General features: G+C 45.5%; 1 protein-coding gene across 1 annotated transcript in view; it reads right to left on the bottom strand.

The window, feature by feature from the left end:
- LOC133138811 (receptor-type tyrosine-protein phosphatase gamma-like) overlaps positions 1–16,125 on the bottom strand; it is a 291,164-nt gene that overhangs the window by 39,585 nt on the left and 235,454 nt on the right. The window contains exons 8-12 of the mRNA XM_061257886.1: positions 14,367–14,559; positions 7,827–8,008; positions 3,723–3,831; positions 2,910–2,959; positions 803–1,544 (exon numbers count right to left, since the gene is read on the bottom strand). Of these exons, the coding sequence (XP_061113870.1) occupies positions 803–1,544; positions 2,910–2,959; positions 3,723–3,831; positions 7,827–8,008; positions 14,367–14,559 (1,276 nt within the window). The remainder of the gene's footprint in view (positions 1–802; positions 1,545–2,909; positions 2,960–3,722; positions 3,832–7,826; positions 8,009–14,366; positions 14,560–16,125) is intronic.

A 16,125-nucleotide genomic window follows, 5' to 3' on the forward strand; every position in this document is an offset into this window, starting at 1 on the left:
CACAAGCATTGGATATAAGGACCCTCTGGTTCACTGCTGATTCTCTTATATTGAACTTCTCGGGTAGAAATCTTGACACGTCCATCTGCAACTGTAGCAACTGTGAGGCAATGATTTTTAGACTCCTAGAACCCACACTGCTGGGGGGTTCAGTGAAAGCCTCTTGAGGCTATATGCTATATCCTATATCAGGTTTTTACATGATTTTGTCTTTAAATGTATTTTAACATAATGCGGGTTTGGCTCATTGCCATTTGTTTTTCCTTTGAACTCTTCATTTTCCCAAAGTTTTTAATTTCATAACCAGCTGTTCAAACTTTCCGTAATTAAGACCTTACTCATGTCACCTGGTGGAATAGATTTTAATCACTTCATAAAAAATAATCTCTTTCCAATGGAGTCATTCACCATCCAGGATATAACAAAATCATAAAATGAAAGTATTTTTTTAGTCACCGTTTGTCCACTAGGCGTGCTTCTGACTCGTTTAAAATGGAAAGTGGAAGTGAACATGGGACATTTATTCTCCAAAGCAGCTTGTCGGGCATCGTTATGCTTCCAGTGGCTATATGCATGTACATTTGATGATTGCTCAAAACATTATATTATAAAATAACTATTTCCTATGGCGCATACAACCTGAGACTGCAGCTCAATGAAAGAAGTGATAGCACAATATATTCATCTTTAATCCACTGCGCAAGGTCACAAGCCACTTAGTGACAGTTTTTTAAATTTCCTGACACAGGGCAGGCCATTGTAGGATCAGTACTGCAGAACGGAACGGTATGGACGGTCTCACCTGTGTGGACTGAGAAAGGCCAGTGACTCCTCTCTCCTCCTCCGGTCTTAACGGTCAGCGTGGGGCTGTTGGGAAGCTGGATCTCCAGCGTGTCGTTGGCGGGCTCCCAGGTAGGGGGCGGCAGGCTCTCCTGGGCGGGGCCGGCCGCGCCCGTCACCAGCGGGGCCTCGGTGGTGTTAGCGGGGGCGGCGCTGGGGCCCTGTTCTTTCTCTTTGGCCGTGGACGTCGGGGCGGAGGGCGTGGCCGGCTGGCGGGCTGCCGTGTCGTTGGTCCGAGCGACCGCCTCTCCCGCCGCCGTCTTGTCCTTCTTCGTCCTGGCCTCCTCTCCGTCCTCCCCTTCCTCGTCTTCCTCCTCTCCCTCCCGCTCGCCCTCCTCGCCCTTCTCGCCTTCGCGGGCCCCGTCGCTGTCTTTGGCCCCGGCGGCCTCGGGGTCGGGGGTCTGAGGGGACGGGGGCTCCTGGGGACCGGGCTGGCGGGTGGGGGTGGGGCCGGGGCTGGAGGGGGGGCTCCGGGTGGGCCACACGGAGCTGGGGAAGGAGGATAAGACCCCGCCGCTGAAGCCCAGGCCTGCCAGCAGGGTGCTGGTCACCACGGACGCCACCGTCGCCTGGCTCCCGCTGGACGACGGGCCCATCCCCGTCGCCATGGAGACGAAGGAGAAGGGGAGGCCGGACGACGTCCAGGTGGAAGAGCCCGAGCTTATGGGGGCCATGTCTGCAGACGAGGCGGGGGACACTGTGGGCTGAGAGAGAGAGAGAGAGAGGGAGAGAGAGAGAGGGAGGGAGAGAGAGGGAGAGAGAGAAGGAGAGAGAGAGGGAGAGAGAGAGAGAGAGGGAGAGAGTCAGAGGGGGAGAGAGAGAGGGAGAGAGAGAGAGAGAGAGAGGGAGAGGGAGAGAGAGAGAGGGAGAGAGAGAGAGTGAGAGGGAGAGAGAGGGAGAGAGAGGGAGAGAGGGAGAGTGAGAGGGAGAGAGAGAGAGAGTAAGAGAGAGCGCACTCTTCATAAACACTTTGTATGCTTATAAAAAGGGGAAAATAATATTCATTCTAATAAAATTGAGCAAGTAAAAATTTTACATCCCATAAAGTTAAGTGGAAAAATGATTATTAGCAGTTGAACTTGAATGGGACTGGGTGTTACAATCACATTAAACCAAAACTGAAGTTTCTGGTTATGTACACCAGCAATTGCTTTGTTTCTGACTGTTTCTGTTGGTAAGGCCATCATACCAATGGTGATATATGATGGGGGATCTCTGACATCACAGGGGTTGTTTTGAGCTTACTGGTCTTGGGGCTTTTGTTTCTGGAGATTTTCTTTGATAATATTTCAGTTTTAGTGTATGCTTTTTATTGGCCCTGTGTTTTTTTGTGCAATGAAAGGATGAAGGATATTTTATATACTTACAGAAGACTCAGACCAAATGCCAGCTTCGCAATGGCTGGTATAGGGGCTTCAAATGATTTGTGTTTTAAAGCAATAAAATACCCTTCCAATAAATCCAAAGCAGCCAGTAGAGCAATGTTTTTGAATAACGCAAGTATAAAGTGGGTTTGTGCTGGCCTTAAATATCTATGGCTGTATTTGTCAAGTTATGGTGTTCATTCAACCTAAGATTTTACCTCAGGAAATATCCAGCAGAACACATTGACTGTATGTAAAATGTAAGCTGTGCATTTTCCTCTGGAGAATATTACCTTCTTACTGCCAAAAGTGTACATGTAAAAAATGGGCCATTAAACATTATTTCAAAGATGATGCAGCGACACAGGCCGAGATAAAAGCAAACTATTCCATAAAGCTGGAGCTTTAGCTGTGAATGCCTGTTCCCCACTTGTTTTAAAATGTGTTACTGGGACATAATATGAAACAAGGAAAGAGACACTTAAAACCTGATTATTGAATGACAAAAAAAAAAAAAAAAAAGTAAGGTGTTGGCTGTGATTGTATTGTGTATGACCTGGACTGAAAGTGGGAAAAAAAAAAAACTTTTAAAATCCAATTTATATTCAGCAACATGCAACTAAAGTAATACCATCAGCATCTGTAGGCCTTTCAAAGTAGTTAATTCACTCCCAAACGAACAGCTAGACATTAGCCAATACATACCATTCCAGTTTTAACTATTCTTGTTCCCTCAAATATCCTGGTGGTATTTGCTGGAATAAAGAATAAGAACACATTATACATCAACACTATACATTTCATTGGATTCACAAATGTGCGCATACACATACAAAAATGTATTCAAAGTTACTCAGAGGTCTTCAGAAATACAGCAGAAAAACACCCACAGCTTATCAACAAAAATCATTTCAGCACATCATTATGTTGAAGCTAGCAGGGAATATTGTGGTAGTCAGAACCATCATATCCGCAATCCTGTCGTTGATATTTGCTTGGGAAGGCTTAGCTTCCTTTGAGTGGATAAAACAGCCCCAGGAATCAACGCAGATTGTGTTTATTACTCACTCTTTTTTGGTCATCTTTAATAAGGCTGCCAATAATTTCAAAGAAGCGTGTGTGTGTGTGTGTGTGCGTGTGTGTGTTTGCGTGTGTCCTGTTGATATTTGCAGGGAAAGGCTTAGATGGATTTAAGATAAATCAGCCCCAGGAATAAAACCCGCAACCTTGGACGGATCGCAGCACTTGCCAAATGTTCCGCCCGGGTCTGGCAACTGAACTGAAATCAGCAGCTGCCTTATTCAGAGACCTGCCTTTGTCAGTTACCACTGCTTTCTGGCCTGGCAGACGCACGGCGAGAGGAAGACTTTGATTGAAGATGTTTTGCAAACATCTAGCAAGATGACACCTTTCATGTTAAATTCAGCAATGTGACCTTACACGCTCCAGCATTTCTCTCTGTGAGAAGACAGGTCCTGTTTGTTATAGAGTGTTTCCTTGTTTTCAATCACAACTGACCTCTGAAGAGCAGGGTTTGGCTGAAGTCACTGCGTAGGTCCCTCAGACACACAGCCTGCACTCTGAAGAGGTACAGCACGTCAGGAGACACGTGTGTGATGAGAGCCTCCTGCAGGGGAAAAGCGCACACACACACACACACATACACACACGCCACACACACACACACACACACACACACACACACACGCACACACACACACACACGCCACACACACACACACACACACGCCACACACACACATACACACACACACGCCACACACACACACACAATTTTATTTCATTTAAACATATCAAAGGGTGCCATATCTACAAACACACCACACACACACATGCAAACATACATGCATGAACACACACAAACACACAAAGTTGTACAACATTCAGGGCCCATCATGATGAAAGGGAAGCCCGTTGATCAGTGTGTCGTGTGTTGTGATCGGCCAGCTGCGGTAATGGTTGGGCATGTCCATGCTTTAGCGGTTCACAGGAACGTGTTTGGTCCCAGAAGGAGACGGATTTGGCATAATGCCGGGGGCACCGCTTTCATACAGGCGCAGCATGGAACGCGTTCCCGCGGCTTCCCGCTGCTCCGGAGCATTCGCCCGGGAATGACTGGGAAAAGCACCCCAAGGAATTGTTTACACACATTGAGTTATTCACCTGCAGCAAGTAACCATAGCCAAGGTGACCATTTGCACACGTCATCTGTTAACAGAACTGAATATTAAAGATTAGGATTTACTTTATTGAACCCCGTAGGGCAATTTGTCCTTTGCATTTGACCCATCACAGTTACTGGAGCATTTAAAGAGTAAGTGTCAGATCCTCGCTCAGGCATTAAGGTATTTAATGATTAAGGGTCAGAACCTTGTTGTGAGTGAGTGAGTGAGTGAGTGAGTGAGTGAGTGAGTGAGTGAGTGAGTGAGTGAGTGAGTGAGTGTGTGAGTGAGTGTGTGAGTGTGTGAGCGAGTGAGCGAGCGAGTGAGTGAGTGTGTGAGTGAGTGTGTGAATGTGTGTGAGAGTGAGTGTGGGAGTGAGTGAGTGAGTGAGTGAGTGAGTGAGTGGGTGAGTGAGTGAGTGAGTAAATAAAACCATAAATAAATAAATAAATAAATAAAGTGAACCTGTTAGCCTCTGGTTATAAGTTCAGGGGCTATTAACGCACAGTTCCAGGTGATTAAGCAGAAACAGCAGCCGTGATGAATCCGACAGGTCGAGGAAGGGCCGGATTAGCACAGCAAAGCCACGTGGCGCTCCCTCCCTGCCTCTGCGCTGCCCGTCCCGTCTGCTCGTTCACTCACGCACCTCTCCTAACCTCCCCCCGGAGCCCACGGGGAGCCGCTCAAGCTCTCCTTCTTCTCTCCCGCGGAGTTCACCTCCTCTCCGGGTCTTTAGAGGAGCTCGGCGATGAGCCGCTGTGACAGATGGCATCCATAATGCCTGCTTTTCTTCTACCCGGGGTTCTCCATTGATATTCTAACGAAGCTGAATTTAAATTCTCCCGATTCCCTCCAGACGCGGCGGAGCAAACAAGACCGAGACGCGTTGGTGCCGTGCGCCGGGGTGTGTAAGCGCTGAAACAGTTTCCAGGTTTGCAGCTTTCCCGAAGCCTCGTGTTCTCTCTGCGCCCTGGCGTGTGTCCCATTAAAGCTTGTCCGTACGGCCAAAATGACGACACATCGGCAGATGCACCCCTGCCCGAGAATCCGCGCGGCTGTCACTCGCCGTTCCGCGCAGACCCGAGATTTTATAACTGAGAGGACGTACCCTCGCAGAAATAACGGCAACACAATGAGAGTTTGGGATAATATCGGTGTGCTGTGGAGACACAACGAAAAAGAGTATAAATGCTCCAAAAGCATGTTTGTTGAGGTTTGACGTCGTCAAAATCCTGTGTGTGTCCATCCATGCGGAAAGTAGAACGCAGGCTTAATGAACGGCCAGACTAAAAACGTATCTCTATCCCCGGGTTGTATTTTGTACTCTAATCCAGGACATTTCCATTTTTATTTGTCTCGTTACTGTAGTTCCCGACCTCATTACTTACAGACTTGGCCTATCTATCTTATGTTCACGGCTGTACAACCGACCCCGTGTGAACTGTACCTTACCCGACCTGCTCTGATGTTTGTTCCATAACCTTGATATGCGCGTTTTTGTAAGTCGCTTTGGATAAAAGCGTCTGCTAAATAAATGTAAATGTAATGTAATGCCTGAGGTCCAGGTGCATTAACAGCAACCCCTACCCATCAATTACCACGTCCCTGAATGGCGGGAAATTAATACGAAGTTAAAATCAGGACGGGTCCCTTCCCGTAATTTGCCAGTGGGGGGTTTCCGGCGGGCATGGGCCACCCAGCGGGAGCAAATGCGGCATTAAGTAACAGCGATTGTCCTTTGTCCGCCTGCCCGTGCCCTGATTTACGCGAGTGCCACTCGGTCTAATTTTGCTAAGGACCTTTTTTCCCGGAGTGGTCTGTTATAATGAGTGAGCGTCCGCAAAGTGCCGAGGTGTTGAGTGGCTTCCCACTGATTCGCCTCTGATTGCGTATGGCCTGGCTGGTCCCTAATGTGACCCAGATAACAATGAGGTCTTGGGAGGAAATTGAAAATAAAAATGGAAATTAAATGGAAGACCATGGTCATGGTAGAAGGGGGAGGGGGGGAGAGAGAGAGCAAGAGACAGAGAGATGGGAGAGAGACGGAGATATACAGTACTGTGCAAAAGTTTTAGGCAGGTGTGAAAAAATGCTGTAAAGTCAGAACGCTTTCAAAAATAGAAATGTTAATAGTTTCTTTTTATCAATTAACAAAATGCAAAGTGAGTGAAAAGAAGAACAATCTAAATATTTGACAACATATTGATTTGATTTAGATTTTTCTTCTGTTCATTCACTTCTTCTGTTCATGCATTTTGTTAATTGATAGAAAAAATAACATTTTCTCATTTTTCTCATTTTACAGCATTTTTTCACACCTGCCTAAAACTTTTGCACAGTACTGTATATACACATGCTTTGGCAATACAAAATGTAATGTTCTGTCATGCCAATAAAGCAACTTGAATTGAATTGAGAGAGAAAGAGAGAGAGAGAGAGAGAGAGAGAGAGAGAGAGAGAGAGAGAGAGAGAGAGAAGAGAGAGAGAGGCAGAGAGATGGGAGAGAGAGAGCAAAAGAGAAGCACAGAGAGAGACACAGAACAGAGAGAGAGAGAGAGTTGGGAGAGTGGTGCAAGGAAATTAGATTTTGTCATTGATTGCAAGGAGTGAACACACAGAGAATGAAAGCAGTGAGCTGAAAGCACCCAGAGTATTCCAGCTAGCAGTGTTCAGACACTGTCATCAGACCCTAGCCTCCCTCTGAAATGAGTTCTTTTTCCTGAGGAAGACCCTTTAATACACTCGCTGCTTGGCTGCCCGCTTCTCCCAGATTGATATTAAATTGTTCACACCCAGAGCTGTAAGTGTCTGCAATACTGTCAAACGTCTCAGACCCGCCGGCATAAAATCAGTTTAAGGAGACAATACGTCAAAGATTAGACACATTTTACACCACAGCTTGGTTAAATACTTGACTCTGATTGGTGGGGAGAGGGTTGATTATTTTTCTACAAACTGCATGGAGTTTTGTGGCTATGAAGTAATTCGAGTAAAATGTACTTTCACACAATTCTAAATTAATACACAAGACTCAATAATCTATTTCAGTTGAACAGTCTGTCGAAAACAGAAAAAGGCGAACACCTAGCAAGCTAATAACAACACAATATCACCCAACACATTTTTTTAACTGCACTTGAATGTTGAATTACTTATGGTCCATGTACCCATGGTCTAAGTAACATAAACCACTCTGTGCTGTCTAGTCATATGAAAATAAACCACTCCAGCTTCTTCTCAGAACAACATCTCACCCCCCTGTTATGATTATGGTACATTCTTCACTTATAAGGCTTATTTGTACACCATGAAGAAGAGCTAGCCATTAAACTGACAGCAATCCCCAATGTGGCTACTGAGACAGAACCTGGCAGGGTCCACTGTGAGTGACCAGAGGGGATGTGTGGTTCGGGTTGGGTCGGGTCGGGTCGGTTCTCACCAGGTCCTGGTTGCTGTCTTTGGTGAAGGTCCTTTCGTACGCCTCGTCGTTCTTGGTCCAGCTGTAGGAGACCATGAAGCTGATGATGGGGTGGTAAACCATGAGCGGTCGGGACCAGCTCACCACCAGCGCGGTCCTGTTCAGCGGGTGGACCTTCACGTTTACGGGAGCGCTGCTGCACACTGCAGGAGGGGGGAAAACCAGAAACGGTCATTGGGAACGCAAACGTGACTCCCGAGCCCAGCGGTTGTGCAGCCACGCAGAGATCTGGAAGAGGCTGGAAGAGTCCTGGTCGTTGAATGAAAGGTTCTTCATTTTAAAGTTAGCAGACCATAAGGGTAAAGACGGAGAGGAAAAATACTTAACTGCCCTGCTCTACAATCCAGATATGGAAGCTTGACCAGCTTGAAATTGAGCTGGTCAAGCTGGTCATAAAGCTGGTCTAGCTGGATATGAGCTGGTCAGCCAGCTAGTAGCTGTTTCAAAACCTGGCTTGGGCTGTTTTTTTAGCAGGGTGCTTTGCTTGCTGTTCAGGATGTCTGTTCTGGCTAGAAAGTGGTATGGTTTAGCCACCCGAGGTGAAGACTTTCACTGCAAGGTATTCAGTGCTAAATCATCAGGCCTTCTGGCCAATGTTGTTTCAAAAGTGCCAAATAATGCATGAGTTCATATATTCCCTCCTTCAGGCAGTTATTTGGTCAAGCCCTTTCATTTCCCGCCTGCGCTCACAATGCCACAGGCCGCCACTAGATGCCGCTATAAGCCAAAGTTGAGGCAGAATCCCCGGCTTGTTGTAACAGCCGTGCTTTTCGAAAGCAGCCTGCATCCCAGCTCCCGGTAATCTCCAAAGCAGAAGGTGTTTAATCATTGAGCATGTCAGGAAATGGAATAAATTGCTGAAACCTGAACTTGGATTAATTTGCGAAGGAGATCAAGCAGAAATGCTCCTCTCCCTTTGTTCTGTCAGACAGTGCACTAGAGGGGCATTTCCCTGCCTATGGGAATAGTAAATAACAGCTCATTACTATTACTAATTAGTATTATTATTATCATTATTATTTATTATTATTATTAGGCTTTTGCTTACATAATTTATATGAAATTTACATATGGTATGTTGACTATTTCCCACTCACTTGACTGTCTTTCCACAGTTCTGAGGCAGATATGAGTTGTGTCTGTTCCTGTCACCCAGACTTTGGAGAGATTGGTGGGGGTTTGGGCTCTTTTGGGGAATTGTACAGAACGTATTGCTGGGTTACAGCATTGTTTATTGTTCTGCTCCAATGCCGCTGTGTGTTCTTCTTCTGCTTGCCCAGTGCAATGCAAACCCCTCTCTAAATGTAGCTATGCAACCAGCAACTGAGGGAGGGAGGGGGGGAGAGAGAGAGAGAGTGAGAGAGGAGAGAGAAGGAGAGAGAGAGGGAGGGAGAGGGAGAGAGATAGTGAGAGAGAGAGAAGGAGAAGGAGAGGGAGAGAGACAGAGACACAGAGACACATCCACACATAAACACACACACACACACACACACACACACACCAGTCTTCTGCTTCTGAAACCCTCCAGACTAACACTAACTCATACTGACACAAACCAGCTTCAGGTAAGTACTGCTTCACAACTGACAATTAGAAACAATCACGCAACAAACATCCAAAAATAAACTGAATGCCTATCAGGCTCTAAAAAGAAGTATTCTTCTCTGTCAGAGATAGATCCCGAGCAAGTACAGGCTCAGAGACCATATCTGGGAATGGAAAAGGGTAGACATAAAGTCATGGTTACCCAAAGATGAAAATGTATTTGTTCACTGTAGGATTTGAAAGCAAGAGACAGGGACCTTCTCCTGCATTGTGAGAAATAGAACGAAAGAAGACATTTCTAAACAGGAAAAAAGAGATGAAAGGACAGACAGAGGCAGCATGATGCAGACAGAGTATGCCACACATGAAAGTCGACAGAGAGAAAGAATGGAGGGCATAACAGTTAGCCAGGCAGCTTTACAGCAAGCAGGACATGTGTGTGTGTGTGTGTGTGTGTGCGTGTGTGTGTCTGTCTGTCTGTTTGTGTCTGTCAGTTTCTGTCTGTGTGTGTGTCTGTGCATGTCAGTGCCTGTTTGTGTGTGTGTGTGTGTGTGTGTGAGGTAGCCACAGCATTTATCCTCAATGAAAGCCTTTTCTCCTGTCCCACCTGAAGCTCCACTCACTCCTCACGTTGACAGATGAGCCCTGGCAGCTTCCCCAGAGCCAGGCACAGCACAACACAGCTAAAAACTACACCTACATCTACAGCTAAAGCTGCAGCTAAATCTGTAAGTGCATGTGCAGGTGCAGCTACATCTACAGAAATAGCAACATCTAAAGCTATAGCACAACTAAAGCTAAAGTTGAAAATACGGCTACAGCCACAACCCCAGCTAATGCTACACCTAAAGCTAAAGCTGAAGTTGCAAAAAGCTACAGCCACAGCTAAAGCTACAAATAAAGCCACAATACACCTGCAGCTACTGCTACAGTGGGATTTATCCACCAAGCACAGAACAGAGGCAGAGTGCCTGCTAAAGGAAGGGGTGTCATTACACGACGGCACTCCGGGAAATAAAGGTAATTTCCCAAATTACTGTTCTCTTTGGCAAATTTGATCCTTGAAGAACAAAAATGTACCTCCACTCTCACTTTATTTGTGAGAGGGTGGGGTGCAGAAGGGGGGGGGGGGGGGGGGCAAACTCTGCCTCCTATGGAGAAAATGCGGCAGGAATACAGCAGAACCTCGGTGAAAACGTAACATTATGAGTTATGAACTGACTGATCCACTGAACAGAGTATGAACCCAGTAGCAGCACAAGGAGTCATACATTTTCAAGCTTCGCATCGTATAATACATAGCTCCTCTTTCCATTTATCACAAAATAATGGAAATAAATCTCTCTCTCTAGCTGCACGTTGAATCTAAATTCAGCAAGATGGGAGCAAATTTCCAAGGGAGCGGTATAATGAACCAAAGGTAACTGTGCCTTTTCTTATACACAGAATTCACAGTTGTTGTAATGTGTTGCTGAACACATTGGCAGATATTTTTATTAATGAACAGTGGTAGAAGCAGTTTAATATGACTTGTGCATAGAGCTATCTAAGCAACTCACTGGCATATTGCTGTTCTCTCTTATATGCCCTCACTGATGCTGTGTCTTTCTAGATATTATAGCCATAACCAACCTAGCTTGCTTTTAAACTCACCTAGCACTAGCTCTAAAGTATTAGCAACTACACACAAGTCACTAGCTTCAAGATCTCCCAATACATCGAAAACAATTCAATGAGAGCATACAAATATTAATCTCTCCATGGAATGCCATAACAATCTTATAAATGCTTCTAGAAGGATTACAGAATTATATGCCATAAATTAAATCCAGGAGAGATCATTCAGAAGTTAATCTCTTTCACTGTACATTTCATACACAAAATGCAAATAATAAAACGGGGCTTTATGGCTTTCACATATCTGTGATGAGACAGGACCGCAAACAACTGGGCAGTCCATTGAAAGAATAAGACAGAGTGGCACAGTGAAGTCTTCTGAAGTCTGTAGAATCTGAGGATCTGATCACAACAATCACCCTGTGGAATTTAGTCACTTTTGCTTTTCTGTATGTGCCAAAAAATAGCTAAATGTGTAGGTGGAAGAAAGAAACCATGGCATCATTATAAAAAGAAAGATAAAACACAATATCCAGGTATCTGATTAGAGAGCAGGCTATCTAATAGAAGGACAGCTATTCTGAGGTGGAGGTAATCTATTTGGAGAAATGGTCTCAATCTAAAGGAGAAACAGCTAATCTAAAGGAGAAACAGCTGGAGGAGCAGCTACTCTAATGGAGGAGCAGCTAATATAAGGGAGGAGCAGCTAATCTGATGGAGGATCAGCTAATCTAATGGAGGAGCAGCTGTCTTTAGGAGAAACAGCTCATCTAATTAAGGATCAGCTAATACATTGGAGGACAGCTAATCTAACGGAGGAGCAGCTCATCTAATGGAGGGTCAGCCAATCTAAGGAAAGAGCAGCTAACTTAAAGGAGAAGCAGCTCATCTAATTAAGGAACAGCTAATCTCAGAGGATAAACTAATCTCATTTACATTACTGAGTGAGAGAAGACACTCAGTGAGTGAGAGAAGGCAGAAGCAGCCAGCTCGTGTCAGACAGTAAAGTGCAGTTTGTGGCCTGTGGCACTCAAAGGAACCCGGCGGGCAGAAGGGTAGGGCTGTCACGTTGCCTTTAGCTTAGCGCCCCAGGCTTATATCTTACACTGAAAACCAGCGCGGTTCACAACAACAAGCCCACAATATTCTAACCAATCGCATTACGTCAGTGCAGCTAGGTTCAAGAAGGCAGGGCTTCCAGCATAAACTAAGAGACACAGGGAAGTGGTTGAAGACCAAGAGGAGGGTGGAAAATGCGGCACACTTCTGCACTTTCCTCTGAAAATATGATCAATGTGTAAGCTGGCACGTCCCTGGCTGTGCCTATCTCTGTTATAGAGCAGTCTTCACACAGCAAGAGGAGAGTGTAATGTATCGAGATCTCTAGAGATCCGACATCTTAAGTTCCACGACTAGAAGAGGCAACAGTGTTGCATAATGGGTAAGGAACTGAGATTGCAACCTAAAGTTTACAGGATCAATCCCCAGGTAGGTCACTGCTGTTGTATTCTTGAGCAAGGCACTAAACCTAAAATTGCTTCAGTATAAATACAGTTGTTTAAATGAATACTATGTTTTAAAAAAAGTGTCAATTACTCTGCGAAAGTGCGCCTGCTACTGTAATTGCTAGTAATGTATTGTAATGTAAAAGACTCCATTAGTGTGAGCAGCATTTAACAGCCATAGAATAACCTGGCAAACAATGTGACAACTCTGCTCTCTACTACTTCAGCTGTTTTCCCTCCCTTCATTTCTGGGTCACCGTGTTTTCACTGTGGGAGCCCACTATGGGTAAGTGAAAAAAAAGAAGTAATGTCTTTGTTTTTGTTTGATGTTTTTATCACACTCACAGAAAGAAACAGCAGAGAGAGAGAGAGAGAGAGAGAGGGAGGGAGGGAGCGAGAGCTGCAAGCTCTTCCCCCTTCAACCCAGTGTGCTGATGCCTCCATCTCTCCGGAGTCTATTACTCTCATTACTCTCCACACTCCTTTTAGCCTTTCTCTCTTTTTTCTCTCACTCACATCACATTCTGAGCTTGTACACAGTGCTACACACAACCACTGAACACACACCTACATACAGGATATATACTACAAGTGTGATTCACACCATCATACATTATAGTGTGTCATACATGTTAATGTGCATATACAGGCACACATCTTCATAGACGTGCACATACACATACAGTACATACATACCAACACTTGCACATGCACGCAAACATACAAAATGGTGGATGTGAGCGAGAAATAGGAGATGACATATGATACTTGACAATATCCAGTCAAAAACCAAAACCAATCCATAATGGTTCTTCACATCTGCAGGAGAGCTACAGTATGGGGATTAGCCATTAATAATAATGACGTTTTACTTGATTCCATCGAGTGTGATAGCTCAAAATGAAAAAATAGGGGTTTAACATCAGCCAACCTCTTAAAGCCCGGCCGTAAAATCCAGCTACAGTATGCCAGGTTGACCAGCTTGAAAATTGAACTGGTCAAACAGGGTATGAGCTGGTCAACCAGCACGGCCAAGCTGGTCGTCAAGCTGGTCTAGCTGAGTCTGTGAATAAAGCGGTGTGCGTGAGAGCAGCTTTTGTGTACATGAGTGTTGGCAGCTTGTTGTGTTTATGAAAGTGACTCTTGTGTGTGTGAGAGATTAAATAGGTTACGTAAGGTACTCTGCTACTTGTCTGTTACCTCCTCCAGTGGCATGGCAACAGGAGACATACAGCCTGTTTGAAAGTTTTTAACATGAGTTGTGTGCGCAGGAGGGCAAAGCAATGCTCTGCTTTGGTCTAATGGTAAAATGGTCTTTTGTGTGTGTGAGAGGGAAAAAATAAGTGTCTGTGAGGTAAGATGGTATGCGTGAGGGCAGCTTTTGTGTACGAGAAAGATAAAACAGTGAATGTGACAGGTAAAATAACGCATGAGAGCAACTGCAGTGTACGTGAGAGGTAAAATAGTGTATATGAGTGACTTCTGTGGATTTGAGAAGGAAAAGAGTCTATGGGTGAGGTAAAATAGCATATGACCCTGCTGTAAAATCCGCCTTGACCTGGTCAAGCTGGTGTAACTGGGTATGAGCTGGTCAACCAGCTAGTGCTGGTAGCTTGTTCGAGCTGGTCAACCAGCTACCAGCTTTTTCGAAACAAAGCATGAGCCTGTCAAACCATGTCAAGCTGGGAGCTAGTCTGAACTGCTCAACCAGCTACCTGCTGTTTCAAAAATATATCTTTCAGCAAGGGAAAGCAATGTTTATGCGGGTGAGTGGTAAAATAGTGTAGATAGAGATGGAGAGGTAAATATGAAACGTGGGCTCAGATTTATCTACCTCTGGAGGCTTCTGTGCCGTGAGGGTACCCCACTCCGTCGGTCAGGTCCGGCAGCCAGGCATCCTGGATGGCAGACTTATACACCACCCTGTTGTCCAGGTCCTGAAGGGGCCGGAAGTTGTTCCTCAGGTACTCCACGGACTTGACGTGGTCCTGCTGCTCGGTGGTGAAGATGGAGTAGAAGGCCTCCAGCTGTCAGGGGACAGAACCCAGTCAGCAAAATCTACATTACATTACAGTTATTTAGCTGAGGCTTTTATCCAAAGCGACTTACAGTTGATTAAAATAAGCAGGTGACAACCCCCCCTGGAATAATGTGGGGTTAAGGGCCTTGCCCAAAGGCCCAACAGCCAGAAGAAGGGAACAGCCCCTTACATCCCATCCCCTCCAGGATATGGAAACCCAACCCAGAAACTTGTCCTCGGCAGAGGGACTGGAGTGTTGACTGTTTGTTTCGTTTTTTAAGGTTTTATGTCTGGCCCTGAGATGTTGAGAAAAGACTCAAAGACAGATGGGACTTCACTGGGTCCTCAACCTTGTGATCCACATACGCACTGCTGTCCATGTGCTCTAGCAAAAACCAACAATTACAACACTGGATGTATATCGCTGAGTAAAATAAGTTGAATATACTGTATATGTGGTGGGAGGGAGTTGGAGTGGGGTTGTCAACATCATCTTTGAATTATAATGCTCTCAGCTTTCGGTGGACAAAATCCCCCAACATGTATTTCAAATGTGTCAAAATGTCTATACCTTTAGTTTGTTTTGCCTGAAAAATATAGCCAGCTTTGTTCCCATTGAATTGGTCTGTGTCCCCATTTTCAGCAATTTTGTTTTGTTGTGAAAGAGCAATCATACTGGGCATCAGTCTGGCCCAGGTGAATGACTGACAGATGAAATGACTAAATGACAGGCGTGAGTGTGGAACGGAGGTGATGGGGGCAGGGAGACCGCTGCTCGTGGTGGAACACAGTAATAACCTCATCTGCTCACCCCGAGCCTCTATCATTTTCATACGGGGAGATTTGCTGAAATCGATCTCTTTGGCACCGTGCAGTAGGACGCTTTCATGAATATCATCATAGGGATTTTGTAAAACAAATCGTGGATCCAGAAGGGAAAATCTGCAAAAGTGGCAAACAATGCTGTGCCGATCAATATCACCCGGCCCGTAATTCTACCTGAAATTGCCTTGCCTTTGTTAACGAGGTTAAATGCACGAAAAACCTGAGAGAGCCATTTTATATGCGGCACAGAAGCCATATTAATCTGTGTTTTATTCATGCATTTATTCAGAATCGGAACCACCTCGCAACTGTGGTCAATGCTCACTGCGGACACCGCACCCTGCGTCTGTCAATTACAACAGGTGCCATTGCGATCAGCATACCTACCATCTGCACTCAATGTACTGTGCCTACAGTGTGTCTGTCATTCCTGGTCCAGATGCAGTCAGCCTACAGCACCTGCTTCAGCATACGGCATCTGCAATTCAGATTTGCCTTTGGCCCTGAACCAAAACGACCCCTTTGTGTTACATTCTCCACACATCTAATCCCTGTGAGTGATTCGATGCCTGCATGCCGTTGCATCAGCCCGGATCAGCCGAGGTCAAAGGTTACGCAAGCGCCTGTCTGATACATCCAGCGGCACGGCAACGGGAGACACGCGGCCCGTCTGAATCGGAACAGCCTGAACGAGAGTCGCGTGAGCAGGAGGGCCGAGCATTGATCTCGAAAGGAAAGTATGTCACTT

Source organism: Conger conger, chromosome 10 (assembly GCF_963514075.1).
Source record: "Conger conger chromosome 10, fConCon1.1, whole genome shotgun sequence".
In the NCBI taxonomy this organism is placed as follows: Eukaryota; Metazoa; Chordata; class Actinopteri; order Anguilliformes; family Congridae; genus Conger; species Conger conger.